We start from the raw sequence: 24,424 nt of genomic DNA on the forward strand, positions 1-24,424 counted from the left end.
TGGGGAGGGAGATGTGTTGGAGTCAGACTCATCGGCTCGAATTGTTAAATGCTGGGCGAAATGTAAAGGTAAGGAAACAGTTCATCTGGCTCCTTCTGTTGTGTTAAGCTGTTAAGCTTGTTAATTTGAAGTGTCAGTGTGGATCTGAACTGGCTGCTTCCCTTCTTGCGCGCAGTTTGTTGGAATGTGAACGACAGAGGGGTGTGTGGTGTTTATCATTTATGACCAGTCCTTACCAACCAAGTTATTTATGTATTGTATTAAATGTTCCCTTTATATTTACAGAAACATTTCAATGAGGCCCCTTCATACATTTCTTTTGTAATATATTCTCTTTATTTCCCCCAAATAATGAACTGTGTTCTTGCAGTATAGTCCAGATTTAGACTATTTTATTACTTCAGTTTCTGGGGTTATGTTAATTTTAACATTTTTATTTTTTTATTTTGTCCAATTGCAGTCAAATTGCTGTTGGGTGGCCATCTTTAGTTTTCCCCTCACATTTTTTTGCTGTAGAAGTGCTCGGGTCACCTCCATCAATTTTCCTATGCGCGGCTTTTAATCAAAGTCAAATCAGTGTTGTGAGGATTCACTCAAAGTCCTATTTGTTCTTTTAAAGCCACGGAGACAATGGTGCCACATAGTGACAACTGCAGCACCACTCAGTCATTTACAGTTACTGAACCGAGCATCATTAACATCAGAAGAAGAAGAAGAAAACGAGGGAACTGTTTAGGCTGTTTAGGACTTTTGGTCAATTCCACGTGTGGCCAGCAGGGGGGTGTAGCGGAGAGGAAGACACCACTCTCCATGTCGCTCCCACTCTCCGTTTCTCTCTCTTTCACACACACACGCACGCACACACACTCACACACACATCCACAAAACTCACACGCACATTTTATTTTGTCTTTTTTTCATTTTGCTCATTTATTTTAATGTCCTATCAGCCACAGACCAACAAAGTCTGACAGATTCCAGCTGTGATATTTTCGGGTTGATAGTTATATTTTCTTCATACTTAAAAAATAAAGATATAAAAATCTATGATGCATGCTGTGAGGTTTTATCCATAAAAACGCGACCCTGCACGTGTTCCCTCGTCGGACGTGGTGAATTCATCACGATGAAATAGCCTCTGGTGATGATGATACTTGTTTCTCCCACATAATGTACTCATGTTCATTTGTGAATGTCTTGCAGGTTTCGGTGGGTCGGTGTCGGGACTTGTGCCGCGCAGCTGCGGCTTTTTAGTGACACCCCCCCCCCCCCCCCCCCCCCCCCCCGCCTCTCAATAACTTCAGTCTCTAGTGCGCACTTTATAAGAGCGTCTGCTATAGTCCACCTCTTTTTGTTAAGAGGTGGACTTCATTGGCTTTATGGCAGCAAGCAGCAGTCTCCACCCGGGGTGAGAGAGAGAGAGAGAGGGGAGGGGGGGGGGGGGGTAATTCATTCACTTTGCGCACAAAGCGCAGAGAAAATCACCCTGGGGACCGAGAGAGAGCAGACAGAGGGGAGAACAGGGACGGGTGGCTGCGGGATGGGTTTGTTTTTTTACATGCAGACGTCAAAAAAAAAACCACTTCTAGAAATAAAGGAATGAACTTATATTCTCTGGTTTCTTCCGCTTACTCTTTTACTTTGAAAGGAGCGGACTTTGCCGTGGCAGGAATATTGGTCACTGTGCTGATTTCATCCTGCGGGAGAAGTGAGGACACAAGTACACGACATGGACACTGTCCGGTCCCCTCATCTCACACGGAGAGAGGGGCGGGGGAACATCTGTGTGAGATCAGTGCGGTGGCCATCAGAGGTAAAACTCTTAGAAGTGGCAAAGAACTAGTATAATGTTTGAAGTTGTTTTGGAACCGAGAGAAGGGCTTGTGAGCGTCCGTCCGCCATGGAGCGAGCCGAGCGCTGCGCGGCAGCACTGCACCTCGAAGGCGCTCTGGACCCTGGACACCTCCCCTCCTCATCTGCCCTCTCCTCCTCCTCCTCCTCCCCATCCACCCCCACACTCCCCGCTCAGCCTCGCGCAGCCCATGCTCCAGCCTCACACACACGTCGCCTTTTGAGCACAGTGAGACCCCCCCTCTCCAAACCACACCACACCACCCCTCCTCCCCTCACACCACCACCGTCTCTGCGAGCCTGCGCTCCTCCGCCGGCTCCACTCCTCTCTCCTCTCCTCTCTCCTCTCTCCTCTCTCCTCTCCTCGTCCCTCTCGGTGTTTCAGCTGAGGGGCTGCACGCGTGAATGCGCTATTGATAGCCACTTTGCACTGTGTCCGTGGAAAGTCAGCCTCTCTCTCCCTCTCTCTCTCTCTCTCTTTCACCCTCCCTCTCCCTCTCCCTCTCTCTCTCTCTCTCTCTCTCTCTCTCTCTCTCTCTCTCAGTCCTCCTCTCTGGCTGCGCCTTTAGTAACCTAACAGGGAGGTGTTAACTACTTTTGCTTCCCCAAAGCGCCTCCCGTTATCTCCGGTGCTGCTGCGCAGGAGCCAGAGTGGCCCACTGTGACTGATCTTCCCACACCGGCAAAAAAAAAAGAAAGAAAAGTTTTCGGTTTGTTGTGAGGATAAAAAAAAAAGAAAGAAGAAGAAGAAGACGGGAACCGAGGAGTCGTCTGTAGAAGGAGCGGATTGTCCCGCGGCGAGGTGAGGAACCGACCGTCTTTATGTTTGTTGTTATTGTTGCAGTTGCTGGGTTTGACGCGCACACAGTTTGTTGCCTCTGCGGCTTTTTTTTTTTTGTTGCCCCCACGTTGCGCCGCTCTGCTCCTCCGCAGCTTTGGGAACGGGTTTCACGCAACTTTCACGGGGATCTGCGCGTCTTCCACGCGTGGGAAAAAAGGATAAGAAGAAGAGGAAGTCACGGCACCGTCCGGGTCCCGTTTGGACACGGGACTTTTTTACGCGTGTGCGCGTGGGTTCGCGTGTGCGCTCACTTCTGTACTCGTCTCCGTGCGTGTGTGCGCGCGCGCACGCGAGGTTCACATAGCAACCAAAAAAGAGTGGCTTCTCGAAAAACACTTGAGCCGTTGAGTGTGGTGCGTGTGATCGGCGTCTTTACGCACACGGTGCTGCGCCGAGAGGCTCGTGAGACTTTTCAAAACTCAAAATATGAATGTCGCCGTTACTTCTGAGGAAGGATTTGCCTTCTGGAATTCGTGGTGAGTTCCTTGAATTATTAAAAAAAATCACGAAAACATAAAAAAATATAATCATAAGTGAAAATTTCAAAATAAATATTCAAGCAGACCTTTCCACATCATTTCAACACCTAAACAGTGAGTCCTTAGTCCGTAGGCCTTTTGTGGATATATTAATGTTAAAGATGAGCTCTTCACTTGACGATAGTAGAGGTTAGAGCTCACTGTTCTAGTTCCGTGGTTGGTTTTCAGTGAAAGTTACAGTAGCGTTGGAGAAATAAAGTGCTCATAACGATGAGCACATGTGGCTTTAACTGCCGCATATTGGCCCCGTGATTTGTCTGGGTCCAATAAAGCATCTGATGAGGCGGACTTGAACGCATCGCGTAACACACGATACCAATGTGTGAAGGATCCCTGCACTTTTTTTTTATTGTAATAAAGGGACCATTAATCTCACAAAGTGAATTTAGCTCATGGATTTTTCTGTTGTTTTTTTTTTAATCAAATGAGACGATGGCTGTTAAAATAAAAACCATACACTACCAAAGCATCACATTAAAACAAAAAAAGAAGAGGACAAAATAAAGAAAGACGTGAGAGAGAAAATCCTATACCCCCAGGAGCAAGCGTGTCCTCTCAAACGTGCAACAAATTATTCTCACTTTCTCTCAAAGAGGTCTTCAATTCAAAAAAGGAGACGTGCTGCGTGGCGTGCGCGCGCGCGCGTGCACACTCTCTCACACACACACACACACACACAGGCCTAAACACAGTTGGGAAACACCTGTTAACTAGGGAGCCACTATAATTTACATCCTCCCCCTAAATAAGCGGCGCCCGGCCAGAGGAAGTCCCCGGGGCCTTCCGGCCTAATGGCCGAGCGCAGTGAGCCGAAGTCGGCTTCCCACATGGAGCCAGGTCCCGCCGCTGCTGCCGCGTCGGCATTACACCGGATAACAATCAGTTGAAATTTATATATCTATATTTTTCTTTTAGCTCAGTGCTTTTTCTCATTACGGATAAAGAAGTGCTGCTTTTTTTTTTTTTTTTTGGTGCTTTTTTACAAAACCCTGGTTTATTTTTTTATTGTTTTTAGCATTTTGACAAGAACTTAATCGCCTTTTATAATCGGAGTTTCTTTATTATTATTATTATTATTATTATTAATTTCGACATTACATTGTTTTGATTTTTATTTATTTCAATTTAAATTCGTATTCAGATCCACGAGCGCACACTCGTGGATGCGATCGCTTTTCTTTTTCATTTCTTCAGTCAGTTTCTCTAATGACACTTAATACTCGCAGTAATATTTCATTAACTTGTGTTCGCTCCTCTTCTTTCTCTCCCCCTTTGCTTCGTGCGCCCACTTTGTCTTAATCACATCCATGCCGTTTCTTTTTTTTTTTTTAGACCGAGCTCATAGGCGCAAACGAGTGAGCGGTCGCGCACGCGCCCGGGTCGTCGCGCGCACGCACGCACCTCCGTACAAAGCCGCAACGCTCAGAAGAAGGAATAATAAAATGAATAGTGTGGGAAGAAAATGCAGCAGAGCCATTAGAATTAGTGATTTGAGGAGTCCTCGCAGTGGCAGCAGCAAATAGCGCGTAAAAATGAAAGCGAACTTTTGGAGCAGAGGTGCGCTCGAGCCCGAGGCGGGTCAGTGAACTCACCACAGAATTACTATGGTTCTTTAAAAGAATATAAACTCTGGTGTCAGATCCTTATGATCTCAGCGCGATGGATCCCTTCCAATAGATTGTATTGATTGTCCGATCACTTCTAACGAGCCGTCGAGCCGTTTTTCATTTTCCAGCCAAAACACACCAGCGACCAATACTCATCTTCTGAAAGTGTCAAAATGAGGGAGGATCTATATTTGTATCGGAGTCATAGTCAGGCGGGATGGTTTCCTCTGGAGGAAAGTTTTCATTTTGTTGCATTTCTTATTAAAACAACCCCCCCCCCCCCCAAAAAAAAAAACATCGAGCAATTGAAACCTTTTTTTAAACATCATAATTATCAGCATGTGTGATACATGCCATATATATTACAGCCTATTGTTTTTTTATTTTGTTTTTTTCAAACACTGCAGCAAACAACATTTCATTTGAATGAATAATGTCGACGATTAATGTGACGAGGAGAAGAGTTTTATTCCAGGTGATGTTTGTTTTTTATTTTTTTTAAAAAGTCTCCAAATCACAGTGTAGCTCTGATCATTTCTATAATTACATGTTAATGAGACATTCACAGTGTGATTCATCAGGCGGGTTCCTCTCTCCCTCCCTGTCCTCCGTTTCTTACACGATCATTTAAACAAGCTCGTGGTTCCTGAAAAAAAAATTATTTTTAATATTCAATTAAGGGAAAATGAAAGCAGTTTTTAAAGGATATATATATATATATATATATATATATATATATATATATATATATATATATATATATATATATATATTGTATTGATTGTCCGATCACATGTTTGACGCGTGTGCTCGTCGTCGTCACTGAGATGCTGTCACCCGGAGTGATGCGCCACCTTTTGTACCGTCTTATCGTTTTCCGCTTCATCTTTTCAGACCTCGTGATTTATTACAGGCCGCTTGTGCTCGTGCGTCAGGCGGATTTCAACATCGCTCGTCCTCGCTCCCGCGGCTTCAAATACAAAAAGAAAAAGAAAAAAAGGGCCAGATATTGATACTGATAAATTCATGCAAAAAAAAAAAAAGTCGGATTGTGATTGGGTATCATCATGTGTCTGATTGGAGGATAACCCAGATGTGGTGTCTGATTTTTGGCCGAGCCGCGGCTCCACTTTGAATCGCTCCAAGGAGATGTGCACATTTTGTTTTCCCCCTCAAACTAATCCTGTGTAACAATCGTCGATTTTTAATGTAAAGCCTGAGAAACATCTGTCGTCTCTTTTTATTCTTTTCGGCCTCGTCCTCTTCTCGTGCTCTCTCTCTCTCTCTCTCTCTTCCCAGAGGACCATCATAGGGGCGCAAAGAAGAGGGGGGGGGGGGCATCGAGGTTGGAGGAAAAGTAGAAAAATATGATTTATTTGTCAGTGTTTTCACCCCCTCCCCCAACACACACACACCTCTTCTTCTTCTTCTCCTTCTTCTCCTTCTTCTCCTTCTTCTCCTCTCTTCCTCTCAGCAGTCAGCTGTTATTGCTCGCCATTGATCTCCCCTCGCCCTCCTCCGTTCGCGCGGCGACGAGTGAACTCAAATGAATGTCCATTTCACAGCTCTGTCCCGGATCGATGGCCGCACGGACAGGAAGTTTATTCGAGTCCGAAGCCGAAGAAGCGCACGGCCGAAATAAAAGGAAAATACTACTACTAAGTATGATTATTGTTATTGTTATTATTATTATTATTATTATTATTATTATTATTATTATTATTCATTTTATAATAATTGCCGTTGACCCCATCATCACCCTGATCGGGTCATGGGCTGTAAAGCAGCTTCAACAGTATTTTTTTCCCTTCTGGGTGTGTGAATGGATTTATGATTCTGCTCACCATGTTGAATTGAGCGCCAACTCTCCGAGGGAGCAGAGGAGAGTATTTAAGAATTAACAACAACAACAACAAAAAAAACTACGGGTGTAACTTTTGTAACAAAAGTCTTGAGTTCCGAACAACCAATTTACTGTAAATTCATATTTATTCAGGCCTCTATTTATCACTTGTCGTCGTGACGCGCACAGTGACGCCCCCCCCCCCCCTGCCATAACATGACACTGATAGTAAATTAACCGCGGATCGCTCAGTTTGACGACCCCCCTCGGTCTATTAAGTCCTATCAATATGCACTAATTCCTCGTTCTTTATTAAAAAGCAGGACCAGCTCCTTCTCCTCCATCCACTTCTTCACACCCCCTTCCTCCAGTGCCCCCCCCCCCCCCCCCCCCCCCCCCCGTGTGTGTGTTTGTTTTTTAAAAATTACTTTGCAACTTTTGTTGTGTTAATAATACACACTATGTACGGCAGCTAATGTGACATGTAATGGAGGTAAAAAAAAGAAGAAAAAAAGCGCGTCACCGGCAAACAAGCGGTGTTTGGACAGGCCTGGCGCGGCGCGTCGGAGGGAGGAGGGAGGAGGCGTCCCGCGCTGTTCAGCATCCTCCAAAAACTTTGCGTTGTTGCGGTCTCGTCGTCGCCGCCACAATCACCGTGATTAAGTGCGACGAGCCGGATGCGATCATTTAATGGGGGGATATTGTGGGGGGGGGGGGGGGGTCCTGTCTCCCTCCCTCATCAAACCCACTCAACGCTTCTCTCCTCGCTGGAAGTTGCAGCCTGTCCGCGACGCAGATCGTGTTTTTAGGGCGATTTCTGGATTGATTTGTTCAAAAACTCCATATTCTAACTTGGATGAAAACTTTTTTTTTTTATTTGGCATTTTGCTTTTTTATATCATCGTTTGGGCAAAATGACTTTTTAAGCTGTTTATTTTAATCGTTTCATAAATGAAATTCATAAATGTGAGCGTCAAGGGTTTTTGTGTTCATGTACATTCAGCATTGTGTTCTCTTGCTATATTTTCAAAATGTATATTCATAAATATGGAAATGCAGCAAATGCTCAGATATGCGTGGCTTCATCAGTTTAGCAAATGATTGGTTTCAGACAAAAGGAGGACAGGAAATAATTCTGCCCGCGAGCCCAGAAGTTTATCCCCCCCTATAATTCCCCGTATCGATGCGAGGAAAGGAGAGTAGCTCATGTCCAGTCATTTTCTATTGGAAGGAGATGAGTCCGCGGAGGGGCCGCAGCGCTGTGTTTAATGGTCTGATTGCATTGGAGAAGGCAGCCACTGGTTAATGCCGTTACAGAGGGGAAATATCACTCGGAGACGCTATCGGCAACAAGAGAAAGTCAAAGAATTAGCCTAATGGGGAGAGTGTGTGGGGGGGAGTTGTGTCGGATGTCAGATACTTTATATTCTCCATATTGCTCCGTGTCTCTTGCTCTTCTGTGTCTATCGGCCTCCTGCTCCCCCACCGTTGCCGCCATATCATATCTCTCTCAGGTTTCCCCCCCATTCGTCAATTACACCATGAGCCCGATCACAAGCTCCCTGCTTGGAAAATAAGCTAATATGCCCCCCCCTCGCCCCTCCCTCCTCCTCTTTGCCTCACACACCTCCCCTGAAGACACTGTAGTTGCATTTGCGTCCATCGATTGCAGACATGGCAGTATTTGTGTATCCTACTTAGCATTTTTCCCTGTGCAGCCGGTCCGGAGCTTCCAACCGCGGGGGACGAGACTGATACAGGGAGGCTGCGGCCGACGCATAGACACACACACACACACACACACACACACACACACACACACACACACACACACACATATACCTGCAGGAGCGCCCATGTCCACACTCGTGGAGTTTGATATTCACATTGCATTGCTCGGCAGCCTGGTGATGAGCTCAAGATGCGTTCTCTGGTTGAGGCCTCCGTGTCAGAAAGCATCCTCCCTTATAAACCCTGAACAGCGCCATTGTCGATCTGACTCTGACCTTTGACCTCCACGTAGAGCAGGACAGATCATTGCCCTGCGGGCGTTAAAGACGTATTATCATTATTAACTCCAAAATAGAGGATTATTACAGTTAAAAAAAAAACCTGTACCTGGCAATAGCTCTTCCTTGTTAAACTCAAACTAATTGGCTTGCACTCGCTCGCAGCCCGCGGTGCAAATCGGTCAGGCCAGCCGCCGGTCTGCCTGCCAGCCGGTTAGATTAGTGGCTGCTTGTTGTACACGCGGGCGCAGCACAGCCATAAAGAGTCATAATAGGGCGACCGGTGCCACACACTCAGTCACATTTGTGCAGAAGAGCAAACAAGCTCGGTCACCTGTCGGTCGGCAACAAGACACCAATGTCATCTGTCGGGCTTCTTTTCTTTTTTTCTCATTTTCTCGGAAATGCCAAACGTCAAAAGTATAACGACCCCAACAGAAAGGGGATAAATATGGGGCACACGAGCAGATTGGCAGCCACTGGATGAATGTTTTCTTCTGTTGGGCTCACTGTCGCAGCGCCAGACACAATCTCCATATCAATTGCAACATGGAACAAGAACCCCAAAAAAATGTTTTATTTCAACTAGAAAGGGAGAGTGTTTTTGTACAGTAATCATAATCTCTGATAGATGAGAACCAGCTCAGGAGTCACGTCAAATGGGCAATTTCCTGTTTTCCATGATTATTAATTGGTATTTGTTGGTGTGTGCTTTTCATATCACATACTGTACATATTCCAAAAATGCTTTCAAATGACAAAGTGCAGTTCTGGCTTTTCCAGAATCTAGGCCAACGCCTACCGCACCTGACAGCAGCCAAACATGGCGAATGAAATGCACTTAGCATAATTTCAGGGAAACAAAAAAAGGCGAAATAAGACGGTGAGATCGGTTTACCGACGATCCCAAAAATACACGCTGGGGATGGCGATCCACGAGCGAAAGGAACGGTGTGCTTTTCCCATTTAGCCCGCTCCGGTAGCGGGAATTAGCTGGCCCCACTGGACTGGGCCTCGCCGTGCTGCTGCCGTGAATAGAAATCCCCACCACAGGTCGAGGCCGACTTCCAGAAGAGATTTTTTTTTTTGGGTCTGCTCGCCAGGGCTCTGTCTCCGAGTTCACAAAGGCCTGGCTGTTTGAGAAGTAAATCCTCTTGCCTGTTGCACTTTGTGTGAACCTCAAGGAGAAAGTATGAAAATAGAAAAAGGAGCTTGGCAGAAAAAGAATACCGTCCCTCATCTTTTCTTTTCGACATTCAAAAATCACAATTTAGTTGACGTGTTCCCCACAAAGTAGCACCTTCTAGAAAATGTATTTGTTGTTAGTTGACTGCTGCAGAAAGCCGGTATTTTCACTTGCACAAGCTTGTCCAATCCTTATTGATTTTGGTGCTGAATATTGTCCAAGTGTCATTATCCACCTCAGGATTATGTGTGTGCCTGTCTATTATTAAATCTTACTGTAACCCCCCCCTCCCCGTTCATGCATATATCTCAGTTAACTGCAGCAGCTGTTAGCTGAAGGGAATAACCTGCTTACAGATTTCATACCGGAGAAGACGAAAGGAAGAAAAAAAAGAAAGAAAAAGCAACACAAGACTTGATATTCGAAAATCATTCGGGCTGTTAATGCCGAAAAAAAAGAAAAACAAGGACGAATAATGAGAGGGAAAGAGAGGGTGGGCGAGAGATAAATGGGCGTGATTCTTATTCACAAGGACATTTGAGCTTTGCCTCACGGCCAGACATGAATGAGTAGATTTCAATAGTATCGACTGTTGCTTCGGACATCAGCAAACACACACGCAGACACACACACACACACACACACACACACACACACCTACTCATGTGCAAGCACAAACAGTGCAGTCTGTCTGGAATACAGAGTGGGAACGGTCTGCAGGTCGGCTCACGCTTCTTATGTTAAACACAGAGGAAAACACACACACACACACACACACACACACACTGTACGGACAGTTTACTTTCTCTGTGGTGTGTCACGGCGGTAAATATTTAATATCTGACGGCAGGGTTTTAAATAGCAGTGTTTTCTTTGTCCTTCGGCTGGTGAGACGTGTTTTCAGATCTGCCCGGTTTACTCTGCTTGGAAAAAATTAACAATTTGTGACTAAAGCAATTCAAGAGAGCGGAGCATGCCTTCAATTACTTAGTGTATATAGTTGAGTTTCAAACCATTTTTAAGCAACGTTTTTGGTGCCGCGCCTTTGTCTCGTCGTGTCACGCTCATGTGCACTGTGATCACGAGAGAAAAAAGTTCTGATGTGAAAAACATTTGTCTCCGAGAAAAACTGCAACAAAAAAAAATCCTGGAACTCTTAAAAAAAGAAAGATCCACTGTCATTTAATTCGAACAAGGCCAAAGGTCACGAAAAGTTAACATGTTTGGACAGTGACAACATGCTAAGATCAAAAATGTTTTATTAATATATGGAATTACTATCATCCTTACTTGTATTAGTACACCTATCAACCAAGACGCTCATAGTTTGGATAGTAACCATTATAATGGTTATTTGGCTGATTTTTACAGTGGTTAAAATGTGCAGTGATGTAATTACACTAAAATAAGAGTAGAATATTTAGAGAAGTATCCTGTGTGTGGACGGCAGAGGCCGAGGGTAAACGTTACGGGCCATAAATTTTAACTGGAGTTTCAGGACATTGAACATTTTGTTCTCAAGAGAGTTTTCTTTTTTTTTTATTATAAATGTTTCATGCCGCATACTTCAGATTGCTCCTCATTAAATACCAATTTTAATTGTGAAAGCATGTATTTAGAAGATTTCACATGCACTCCAGTGGATGGAGTTCTATAGTATAAGTTTTTGTTTCTCTAAATTGTCTATACGTGGATGATGTCCTGCGGAATGTATCAGCCAATGTGCGTGTGTGCTCACCAGGGAGATGAGTTGAAAGACACAGCTTGGCATGTCTTGTAATAAAATGTAAAAGTGGCACTTTCACGGTTGTCAACAGTCTCTAAATATACCAGTGAGTGTGTCGTCACACACACACAAACACACACACACACACACACTGAGACAGCTCTGCGGTTCCGACAGATTTTCTCCATGCCTCCATTAGAAAAAAAAATAAAATTTTCACCTGCTTTGCTTCCCGACAATCACCCTAAGACACACACACTCACACACTTAGACGCAGATGCGAGCATACACACACACACACACACACACACACACATACACACTCACACACACACACACACACACACCAGTCACAGTCGACAGGACATTTTTATAACAAAAAATTGGTTTCTTCTTCGTTCCTCTCCAAACCTCGGCAGGCTCACACCGGAGAACTGGATCTGACAAGTTTGTCGGTGACGTGTTGCAACAGCAAAAGCGTCGGTTACACACTCAAAGCGTCCATGCGAGAAAAATATTTATTCCGACCAGTCAACAAAAAGGGAAGGCTTCAGTAAGACGAGCGCTCTTTGTCAAGCGCTGTAGTTATTTGGATCCCATTTTCCCTTCCACTTTTCTCATCCTGACACTCGGCGCTGCTTTTTCTTTCCTCCGTGTCGTTATCAAAAAGAGGAATCTGCGGAAGATAGGGACAGGGAGGATGACGAAACATTTTATTCAGGCTCACAAATGCACCTTTATTTTAAAAGCAATCGTCGCAGGTGTAAAGGGATATTCTGATCCATAATGCCTCATGCCGGAGATTCTGTTTACAAGAAGCAAATCAAGCAGATAATATTCTATTATCACATTTAAAGAACAATAATGTTTATGACCCCAGTTACCATTTAGTGTTTACATGGAATCAGTGACTGCTCCTGCACCCCCCCTCCCCTCCCTCACCCCGTCTCTCAGCAGCTCATATATCCTGAGTGAAATTTCCCCTCAGAATGATGTTAAAGCACATTGTTGTTGACACTGCAATCTCGCCGACTGGTACAACATTGTCACTTAAAGTGCAGATTTGACGTGAAAAGCCCTCCGCGCTGTTTGTGTTTAATATCGCACTGACAGCTGTATCATTCCTACACGCCGCAATCAAATTATGACAGCGTGGTAAATGTTCCCCCGTGACATTTTCTATTATAAAATGCATAAACCCGGTGTCAGACAATGTGCGGGTGGTATCCCTAAGTGGCAAATGGGATTGTAAGTGGCACGTGTGTGTGTGCGTTAGGTGTAATTGCACTTGCGTATTGATAACATGCATAGGTGTGTGTCATCCAGCATTATAGTTGCCGTGTTAGGGATGAGGTGAAAAGCGTCACTGACTTTCAGCAACTTTTCTGACACTTCCATTTGTGCAATATCACAACACGTTACATGCAAAAAGAATATGATTTTTAATATGATTAGGCAAAAGTGAACACGAAAGATAAAGTGCAAAGAGACAGACATCTTTTCTTTTCTCTTTACTCCTCTCATTTACTTATTTCCTTGCCTCCTCTCCTCTCCGAATATCCACGTCCTCTTATTGGATTGGCTGCTTCGTGTTGGCGGCCCCTTCGCTCACCGCCCCTCGGCCTGCCGGGTAATGATAATAAAATTGAAATATCCCGGTACTTATCAGTGTATTACCTCCCTATCAACACCTCAGACACACTCCCTACTTTAGAGGTTACACAGGAGGAAGCGTGATCTGATCTACAGCGAGAGCGGGGAGAGGACGCCGGCCCCAGAAAGCGAGAAAGACATGAGGGAGGAAGAGACAGAGCGGGGAGTAAGCTGATAGACAGAGGGGAGGGGAGGAAGACAGATATCTATTTTTTTTTAATATAGCTACTTTTTCAAGGTGCTTTTCCAGGATAGGTAGAGAAGAGAGGGTGAAAAGAGATGGCGGAGGAGGAATAGAGGCATGTAACGTGACCCTGTGGCATCTGTCCAGGCCAGAAGCGTGTTAGTGTAAGCCGTTCTCAACCCGTACACAGCAGACTACTGTACATTTGCGGTAATGTAAAACATCTCACATCTCCCCATCTCTCTCCGTCTCGGGGCCCTGTCCTCTCTCCTCTCTCTTGGCAGTGTGTGTGTGTGTGTGTGTGTGTGTGTGGGAGGCGGAGGAGCGAATGCCGAAGTCGAGATCAGGGTTGGAAATTGATTTGAATGAGTGTTGTGGACAGCTGATAGCTATAAAAGATTTCTCCTTTTCATTTCCCAGGGAGTTTCTCCTTTGATGCTGGCTGGTATTCAACGCAGCTTTGAAGCTCGTCAAGAGCGGCCTGGGCAGTGCCTTGATACTGCGCGAGTTTGTGTTTGTTGTGTGTTTACGCGTGTGCGCACATGACTTCACGTTTGACCTTTTCAAGTCACACTGGTGTTGACTTTTGATGGCTGTTGAAAATTCTATGTAAAAAAAATAACCTGATTTTGCCTTTTTCCAATTACAAAATGGCATGTACAGTAAATTTATCAGATTTAAAAAATCAAGTAAAAAGTGCTCATGATAACCTATTTGCATTTAATCCTTCGTGTGATGTTCTTATCCTGAGCGACGCACAAAATCCGGCAATCACTTATGTAATACAAGCACATCTTTGCCTGCCCCTAAATCTTAACATATTGGCTGCTTAACAAGTCAGCCACCTTCAAATTGCCCTTTGGGGATAAGAATCTCTGAAATGTTAGTTTGTCATTTCATCGGCTGCCTCCCTGCGTTCCTCAGACCTACCAATCGCACGCGCTGATCTAATCCCCAGGAGGGAAGATTCTAGTCTGTTGCAACGGATGCTGGGGGGTCACGAGGTCAAGTACGCCTAATTTATTCACTCAGTCAGATTTCCTCTGGCTCGTGGATGGCAGATGGAGAGGTCTGATATGATATCACCCATCTGAATCACCCAAGGGAGAGGAGGGCGGCAGAGACGGGGAAGGGAGGGAGAGATGGAGGGATGAGAGGAGAAGAGATTGACAGGAGAGATGAAAAGAGAAAGGAAGGACAGATAGTAAAATTGGGAAATTAAAAGTGGTTAGGTGGAGAGATAGGGGAGAGGGTAGCATAGCCTGCAAGAGTGTGGAGTGTATTCGCCTCACCGATCCGGGTGTTGGGCTGAACATCGAGCCACATAGCTTCTTATCAGACGTGCGGGTTTGGGTGAAGTGTGGATGTGTATGTGTGTGTGTGTGTCCTTATCTTAAGACAAGTGGTTCTGGTCCAATAAGATCCTGGGAGATGGTAGGAATAAGCGGCTTAGACCAAGATCGGAGAGGGAAGAGGGAGGGAAGAGAGATAGCTAGCACTAGGGAGATGAGAAGTGGAGATGAGGATGGAGAGAAGAGGGAGAGGAGGAGGTGGACAGATTAGGAGGGTGGAGGACAAGGGGGGGACATTTGGAAAGAGATGAGACATGGAGGGTTGTAGCGATCAGAATGGAAAGATGTGATGTGGAAACAGTTTGGAGAAGTTTTTTTAGGGCAGAAGAGAAAGGGGAGGGGAAAGAGGGGTTTGAAAGTTGAAAGTTTGGGGTTTGAAATAGTTCTTGGCTTTTTGTCAAAGGACAGGGATTTACTGGATTTTATTGAGACCGACACTTTTTTCCTCAGAGAGTTTGAATTTGTGGCTTCGACAACAGTGTCCGCCTAAGAACACTCTGTCCCCAAAGACTTTGACTTCAAGTCTTGACTTCTTTGTTGAAATTTTCCCACTAAGCCCCCCTCTTTTCCACCACATACAGCTGGAGGGTAGAAACACGCCTCTTGTCTCTGAAAGTACCTGTCAATAAGATAATATGGGGTGGTCTGTTTGAGACCACCAATGTTTTCAAGTTGTTTCTTTTGCTCTTATAAGACATTGTACTACTCAAGAATCAAGAAATAAAATTGTAGAGCTCTGAAACTGGATTGAAATCTAATGCTTTTGTTTTATATCCCCACAGTTTGGAGACCACATGAAGATGAGGAACCAGCTCTGATGTCTACTCTCCCCGGACTCTTTGGCTTCCACAACACCTCCACCAAACTCTTCACAAGGGAGGCTTTTACTGCTTTTTACCCAGGAGGAAAAACTTAATCTTGAAAATCAATTATATTTATCAATAGGAACTGGACAAACCCAGGGGCACTTACCTGGCATGGAATGATCTGGACTCAACTGAGTTGAAGTGAATTTGACTGGAAGCAGATTAACTCTATTTAGTTCCACTGAAGAGATTGAACTGAATGCAAGCTGCCCTGAACTGACATTGACGGACACTCTTGTTTCCTACGAATGGCTTTTTTCTGAGCCACTCCCTCAAAAAACCCCAACTCCCTTACCAAACGCTCTGACCAGATTCCCTCACTTCCTCAGACCCCTTCCAAGGGTCTTGGACGTTGTTTCCAATCTCATCGAGGAGAAATCATCTCCTCCTCTTTCCTCCTAAAATTTTTACCACCCCTTTATTCTGTCCAGTCATGGACCTCCACAGGGCAGCCTTCAAGATGGAGAGCTCCTCCTACCTCCCCAATCCCTTGGCCTCCCCAGCCTTAATGGTCCTGGCCTCAACTGCTGAAGCCTCTCGCGATGCCTCAATTCCCTGCCAGCAGCCACGTCCATTTGGCGTCCCAGTTTCTGTTGAGAAAGACGTCCATTTGCCATTTAACAATGGTTCTTACACTTTTGCATCAATGTACCACCGACAAGGCGGTGTCCCACCAGGATTCCCCAACAGAGACTTCCCTCCATCCCTCCTCCATCTCCATCATCAGTTTGCCCCACCTAACCTGGACTGCTCACCAATCAGCATGCTGAATCACAGTGGCGTCGGCGCCTTCAGACCTTTTGCCTCACCTCCGGAAGACCGGGACGGGGCACCGGGTGTGTACCAGTCTGCTTTCACCCCAGCCAAGCGCCTCAAAGGCTGCCTGGATCCAGACGCGTCACCCCACCTGCGGTACTCTGATGCAGAGGGGAAAGAGTATGACTTTGGAGGTGGTCAGATCTCAACTGGAGGTTCCCCCAGCAGCGCCCTGAAGGCAGTGGAGGACAGCGGGAAAAAGATCTTCGCTGTGTCGGGCCTCCTGTCTGATCGAGAGACTTCATCCAGCCCCGAGGACCGCATCGAGCGCTGTAAGTAGCAATTCATTGTTGTTTTATATTGCACTCAAGCAGACTACAACCTCATTGAACTGTGCATACACATGGTGTGACAATTCATGGGAAAGACCTGGATAGATGAGTGGAAACATTACCGTACAGCGCACAAGGGGTCACTGAGTATGACCATGACGTGCAATGAACTGCATGCCATGGTCTTTGCAGTTGCTTGATCTCAACCCGATTGTACATGTTTGTGAGATTTTGGAGCAACATGTTAGACAGTGCTCCTCAATGAAAAGAAATGGGCTTATTCTCTGGAAGAAAGACATTCATCCCTCCAGTAGAGTCTATTCTTTGAGAATCTATGACAAGGAGCACAGGGGCAGCTCTGGAGGCTCGTAATAGACCCGAATACAACACGTTATGTTGTGTTTTTCTTTCAAACAAAGTTGTCACCCATCTGTATGTTAAATCCACTTGCAAGGTATAGTAAAGCAAATCAAGTTCACATCAGCAAATGTATTTAAACAACACTCAAACCACATTGTTGTTATTATTCTGAACGTGTCTTCAAGTGAAAATGCAAATCAGTCTCAAAACCCTCTTGTTATGCTACAAAAACAATACATTATTCAGTAATTCGATGAAGTCAAATGGCCACGCACCACAACTCTTGTCCAAATGTCCATTATCCATTTTCTTTCAGGTTATTGGCAATGTTGGGATCAGTGAACTGTCTCTGATACAAAGTGGAAGAAGCCCCCTAAACGCTAATAAATTTGTCTATAATCGGCGAACATCTAGTTTGGACTGTTGTATGTTACTCCAACTACATGACAACTTAAACCACCATAGTTCTGGACTATTACCCAGACAATTGTGATAACTAAACCTGTAAACAAGACACGTGCACAAAAAACACACACACACACACACACACACACACACACACACACAGTCAAATATAATTCCACCTCCTAAATTAAAAACCAAAGTACAACTTGCTGCAATTTGTAAAAGGATGCAAAATTTCACACACTAGCACTGCACACGCCGATGAACAATCCCATCTATGTTCTCTTGTCATCATCTCTCCTGGCTCTCCCCAGCCTTGTTTCACAAGCCCACAGGCTCCGCTGGTCACATTAACATTCACCAGTGGAAGGATGCCATTTGGCCTTCACGCGCTGGGAATCTGATTAGTGTTTGTGTGTGTATGTGTGTATGAATGACTGGTTCAGAGACCGGCCATGCTCTTTGCCATCTGCATTCATCATAGCTCTACGCTGGCAGCACCGCTGCCAAAAGATTTACCCACATACCCAAAAGCTTGGCATGCCATGCTCTGTGTGTGTGTGTGTGTGTGTGTGTGTGTGTGTGTGTGTGTGTGTGTGTGTGTGTGTGTGTGTGTGTGTGTGTGTGTGTGTGTGTGTGTGTGTGTGTGTGTGTGTGTGTGTGATGAGAGCGGGCTGGGAGAGAAGTTGCCCGAGCTCCAAGCACAAACACACAAGCTTGCACAAACACTCTTCCAGACACACAAACAGCTCTCAGCATGAGCACCAGGATCTTCTTCACATGTCAACAAGCTGCGGCGGATGTCGGTGACAAATTGGAAGAGAAACAGACGTCGAGATGAGCTAATGGTGTATAATTCAGGAAAAAAAAGTCTTTCTTGTTCTGTATTTTTTTTGTCTCTCCTCTCATAAGTTTATCTGTACGTCACTCTCCCTTCTTTACGTCCTCTTTCATCGCGCGTGTGTGTGAATGAGGGATGCATCCTTGATGGAACACATGAGAGACAGAGGCGACGACCTGAGACTGATCCAATAAAAAGACCACCACAGGAGAGACAGGGAGGGTGAGAAAGAGAGGGATGAAATTGGGAAAATGACACCCGGTGGCTGGCTTTGGGGGGGGGTTTGTATACGAAAGAGGAGAAAGATATCAAAGAGCACATAAACTGAGAGAGGGAAAAGAGACAAGAACAAAGCAGCAAGAGAAAGAGAGACTCCTGCTATTGAACAGGATATCATTTCTGGAAACATGAGACTGCTGATTTGACTTTGAATCCAGACATGTTTTATGAGCATTTTAACTCCTCGTGTTTATTGCCGCACCGCGGATACTGTTGAAGTACCTTGCTCAAGAGAACTGTGGCAGTTGAGTATTGAGCACAGCGTGCGCCGCCTTATCTCGACACATTCATGCGCACTAAGACCGAGGGGCCAGAAATAGAATAGGAGATGGGCGCCGGGCTCCTGTGCTGTCTTTTGGAACGGCGGGATCTGTATCTAATCAGGTTAAATCTTGGCACAAGTAGCCTCCACCTCCACCATAGGCTCCTAATGCAATTGGATGTGCAGAGGCACTGCTTACAGAAAAGAATTATGGGTTCTCCTTCACTGGTTCTGGCTGTCCAGCGGAGGCGTAAAGAACAAACAACACTCTGGTACAGTCCCGCGAGGACGGGGCTCTCACTGCTTCACACACACATTAGCTAACTAGCAGCCTTTGTGCTGCTTCACACGTGCGCGCGCACACACACACACACACACACACACACACACACACACACACACACACACAGTGGCAGCAGCTCTCTCAACAGCCTCGCAGGGAAAAGAGGTTTGCTCGGGACCGTGCAGTGACATCACAGCATCTGTATTGAAAACAGGGGGTTTGATTATGTATAAGATGATAAGACAAAATATATATATACTATATTTCATAGGTTTCCCTATCTTCTCAATAACTGAACTTTTCTGTTTCCATAGCATCCAAACTTTATCGTTTAGAGCAACATGACATTGTGGATTTCAGTCTCACGTACGAACTTTGAACTTCTATGTGTCATCACCACCGTATCTTATCGACCGTACGTTGATATTATTTACATGGTCACTTTACAGCTGCCATTAAATTCTGATATGGATACTGGACTTATTATGATTCAGTGATCGAAGATAACAGCGTATACGTAATTTGCGAGTGTGTGTGTGTGTCACTGTTATGAGCTGTGACATGTTGGCTTGTTAGTTGCCATGGCATCGTCTGCGTCGCAAATGGAACAAGTCGTCCCCGATCACTTCTGGAGTTTTTACAAAATTATATTTACCCAAGATTCTGTTACTAGACTCTCAACAACATATTATGGCCTTCATGAGTCATAATGGAAATGGGTCAGTCGGCATTGTAGGAATTCTGAAGCTACTTAAGTGAGTTGAGCGTTTTCAAACGCTCAGGCGTTGCATGCAGTTATGATTACGATCAATGGCTTTACTAAGATCAGATTTTTCATCTTCAAAGTTGAACATCTCCTGAATGTAAACACCAGCATTTCGCAATCCCGTCACCACGGACACACGCGAATGTCAAGTGATGCTTTTGAGCTTTCTCTAAAACACATATTATACCTGTGCATGCCCTGAAAGATGTGACGGGCCTGTGTGATGTAGATTGGCTCACATTTTTATTCTTCACGTGGGTGAAATCTATAATGCAAACATGAGTGCAGAGGAATTTGAGCTACCAGATCGTAGATGCATGACGCAGATCCTCAACACTATTACTTTTTACAATCTGCCCTGCGTTCATCCATTTTACATCCTCGGAATTCATCCGATCGCAATCCAATCACCTGTCACACCGATTAATCCCACGTGTGAGGGTGATCCTCACTTCTTTGCTGCACACACACACACACACACACACACACACACAAACACACACTTAAAAAAAAGGATGTTAAACAACTTGAAAACTCCTGTAACCCTGCACTGAATCCTGTCAGGCTGCACTTACCTGCCACTCGGGGCGACAGTGGCCCGCTCTCCGCCTAAACCCTCCCAAATCCCCGCACTGCGCCGGCAGGCACGTCGGCTGTTAACTAAACCCGCTAACCTGTCAGCCGCTAAACCTGTGCATAAAGGCCCCATCATGTCTTAAGAGGACTATGCATGTCATATTATAGCGGAAAGCCATTACCGTTCACTGTATTTCACATTGTGAGGGTTTAGCAGGAAGGAGGAATACAAAGGAGTTTTTTGTGCATACTGTAGATTGGAATTATGGGATGTGTGATTGGAATTAATGGGAATTTTGAGAAATGAAACAATCTGCCCTAGCGCTGCACAAGGGGGGATTTTGATGTTTTAGGAGCAACGAGGAGGTTTGAGTGTTTGTGCCTCGGTAGCATCTCTCCATCACTTTTCCGTCCTTCCTTCATCCTCCTCCTCTTCCTCCCTGTCTGTGTGTGTGTGTGTATGTGCATCTCCACATGCGAGTGTGTGACAGCTGTGCTCTGTTTACACTCTGTGCAGTAAGTTTGTTTTCATTCTCTGCGCTCTCCACATTTACAAGGCTGAGAGATTTACACTGAACCTGACCCCGAATACCTAACCCAGCTCCCCTTTCTTTCCTTCTTTCCTCCTTTCTTCAGCGCACATTTTTACACTGACAAAAAGTAAAGAGTTATTTTGAAGACCAAAAAAAGCAGGGACCCCTGGCAGGACAACAAAGAGAAGAAAAATTATTTTACCACAGAGTGAAGGGAAGGGACGAATGTGTGGGGGGGGGGATAAAAGAAAGGATGAAAGCAATACAAAAAAATGCTTTGTGGGAAGGAAGGAAGGAAGGAAAAAGGGAGGACGGTGAGATTGTTGAGCTGAAATGCAGATCCCCATCTGCTCGGCCGAAATGAAGGTGGAAGAATTCTTGGGAGAATGCATCACAGACGGGTATTTATCGTAAAATAATATCCACAATAGCTGACCGTCCCTTTTTTCTTCTAGTTAAACAACAGTGATGCACAGACAGAGTGTGCGTCTTTTTATCTTCTCGTATTCCCATCGACGTACAGTGAGGCAGTTTTAATGTTTAACCGAGTGCATCATCCACAGCTGTTAAAACACGCAGCGAGAGGCCTCCACTGCCTTTCTTCTCTTCTTCTTTTTTTTATGTTGCCTCCTTTCTTTGTTTTTCTCCCCCCCCCCCCCTTTGCACTGAGCAAATGTCATGTGTGTTGTTTCTTACTGGGGCAGAGTAGCACAAACTGTGGGGAGCTAAAGCAAACAAATAAATACATGAAACGTCACAGCAGAAAGACAAAAAATGTTAAAAAATAAATAAAACCAAGAAAGGGGTCAAGAAACGGAGTTCCCGCTAAAGGATCGGTGGAGGAAACAGATTTTGATGTTGATGTTTCCTGTCTCCCATCTTTAGTGCGAACTGGGATCTGACGTTTTGCTTTATTGTTTGTTCTTTCACTATATAATTTCCCTTTTCGTTTTCCTTCGTCTCCATTTTTCAGCGTTCGTTCGCTCTACCTTGTGTGGCTTGTAAGGGGTTAAAGAAATCCTCCAAGGAGACAGAAACGCTCATCCTTCTCCCCGTCCTCACAAAAATATGCCCCCCCACACACACTCCTCTCCCCCTGCTCCCTCCCACCACCTCCATCTCTGCCTGTCACGGTCTGGTGGCAGGGTTAAGTTAAGTAAGAGTGTTCTAATAATTAGGACTGGGACTCGCCCGCCCGCCCGCCCGCCTGCGTGTGTGTGTGTGTGTGTGTGTGTGTGTGTGTCTTCCTGACAGTGCTTAGCCAGATGTTAAAAGGCTTGTCCCTCTCATGTTGCATCCCTGTCAGTGCCACACACACCCACGCAGCCGCCCACACACACACACACACACACACACACACTCACACAAACGTCCACGCATCAGTGACTGTCCTACATGTGGCGGCTTTGTTTACCCCCAAGTGTGTGCCCTTCTGCCCTTCTGGCAGCTCCCTCAGGTTGAGAAGTGTGTGTGTGTGTGTGTGTGTTTCCCTGTCAATACCATCCTACACTTTTCTGATCCGTCCATATTGTGCACATATTGCCTATTGATAGCTGATTGATTGTGAGTGGGGGATATTAAAGCATTTGCTACCAGAAACATTTGAATCCTTTTTTTTCTTCAAAATTGTAAATCTATGGATTTTTTTTTTCTTATTTCGACATGTCTTTCAAGCTATTTTTTTCCCTCTCCCTTTCTCTCTCACTGGGTGGTAACTGAGAGCAAGCAGCAATTGTCTGTGTGTGTGTGTGTGTGTGTCACTCGGTGTGAATCTTGTGGCCATTGTTGCAATGCTGCGCAGATCAAGGATTAGTCGCTTCCTGTCGAGCCTTTTGTCGGGCCAGCCACTCCATTTGGACTGAGATCTGAGTGTGTGTGTGTGTGTGTGTGTGCGTGTGTGTGTGAGCGAGCGCGCGTCTTTGTGTTGTGGAGTAGGTCACACAAATGAGCCACTGGAGCCGGTGGAAGGCAAATGAACGGAGGCGAGAGGATGAGGTGAGAGGATTCCCTTCTGTGCCACCACTGCAAAATATTCTTCGGCCTCAATAGTCATTTCATCTCATTTCCACTCCTGAAATATGATTTCACTTTCAATGAGCGAACACACCTGCTAATACTGTGACGTAATACTCTACCTCCCTTAATCCCACTGCTGTTTATTCGATTTCAGGGATTTTCTTGAATCAGATTGATCACTGTCAGGACAGGATGTCACCTTGCATTGAGGGAATTCTATGAGCAGGTTTCTTTGAAGTGGAAAATGACAGTATTTCTGTAGCACACAGAGACCTTCCCACCCCCACCCCCCTTTCCTCTACCTCTCTCACACACACACACACAGACACACACACACACACACACACACACACACACACACACACACACACACACACAGAGAGCCCAAGGTCCGGGTTCCGGAATTCCACTTTGTTCCCTTGGTGATGTCAACTTTGGCCAATAAAAACCTTGCATTAAAACTCCACTGAGGCTCGTACAACTGCAGCACACCTGGCAACACAGCACACATTTAGCTTTTAATATCTGCACACACACACACACACACACACACACACACACACACACACAAGCTCACACAGGGTCAAGGCATGCAGCAGCAGCCTCTCTGCACTTGTCTGCGTTTTACATTTTTTCGCAGTTGTTCAGGGAAGATGCAGGATTGCTTTACGGCACAGAGCCTCATTTATTGTTTGCACAAAACATAAAAGATATTCTGTACTACATGTGATTGCCAGAGTTTCTATAGCAGAGGTGAAATGAGTGAATGTGCATTGTAAAAACAGAAGTGAAAAAGTCTTCTTCAGCATCTCAAGAGAAACAGTGTTGTCATCCGCCAAGTCATGATTTAACTTGACCAGTAGAATCACAGTTAATGTGAAAATGATAAAAAAAAAAAAGTAGTAGTTTCCATGTGTTTTGCTGAAGCGGAGATGTGTTTATGTCTCTCCAGAGCTGCAGTGTTCAGACACCTCCTAATGCAGATGTGTAAAAAGATTATTTTCTCTGCCTCTCCTTCTCTTCTCATCTCTCCCTCTTTCTCTATCTGTCCTCTTTCTCCATCCTCCTCTCCTCTCCTCTCCTCAGTAATCTAATCTGCAGCCAGTTTGTGGATGCAGTCTAGTGTGACAGGCCTCCCCCACCTCCCGTGTTTCTCACTTTCACACACACACACACACACACACACACACACACACACACACACACACACACACACACACACAGTGGGCCCGTTTCCAAAAAAAGCCCACTTGCTAGGCAGAGCCGCCCCCCCCCATCCCCGTCTTGGTCACACCTTCTTTAATATTGAATTATTCATCAAATCTGATTGGTTCCTGCTGATGGCGGCCATGATGCAG

General features: G+C 45.3%; 1 protein-coding gene across 16 annotated transcripts in view; it reads left to right on the forward strand.

The window, feature by feature from the left end:
- The first annotated feature begins 2,396 nt into the window (after positions 1–2,396).
- rnf220a (ring finger protein 220a) overlaps positions 2,397–24,424 on the forward strand; it is a 165,312-nt gene continuing 143,284 nt past the window's right edge. For 2 of the 16 annotated variants that reach the window (XM_035635500.2, XM_035635502.2), the window contains exons 1-2: positions 2,397–2,653; positions 15,574–16,745. In XM_035635500.2, coding sequence (XP_035491393.1) covers positions 16,091–16,745 — 655 coding nt within the window. In that variant the 5' untranslated portion in view covers positions 2,397–2,653; positions 15,574–16,090. The remainder of the gene's footprint in view (positions 2,654–15,573; positions 16,746–24,424) is intronic. The other 14 variants (XM_035635496.2, XM_035635506.2, XM_035635497.2 and 11 more) reach the window with 10 other exon arrangements.

The sequence above is a fragment of the Scophthalmus maximus genome, chromosome 5 (genome assembly GCF_022379125.1).
Source record: "Scophthalmus maximus strain ysfricsl-2021 chromosome 5, ASM2237912v1, whole genome shotgun sequence".
Classification (NCBI taxonomy): Eukaryota; Metazoa; Chordata; class Actinopteri; order Pleuronectiformes; family Scophthalmidae; genus Scophthalmus; species Scophthalmus maximus.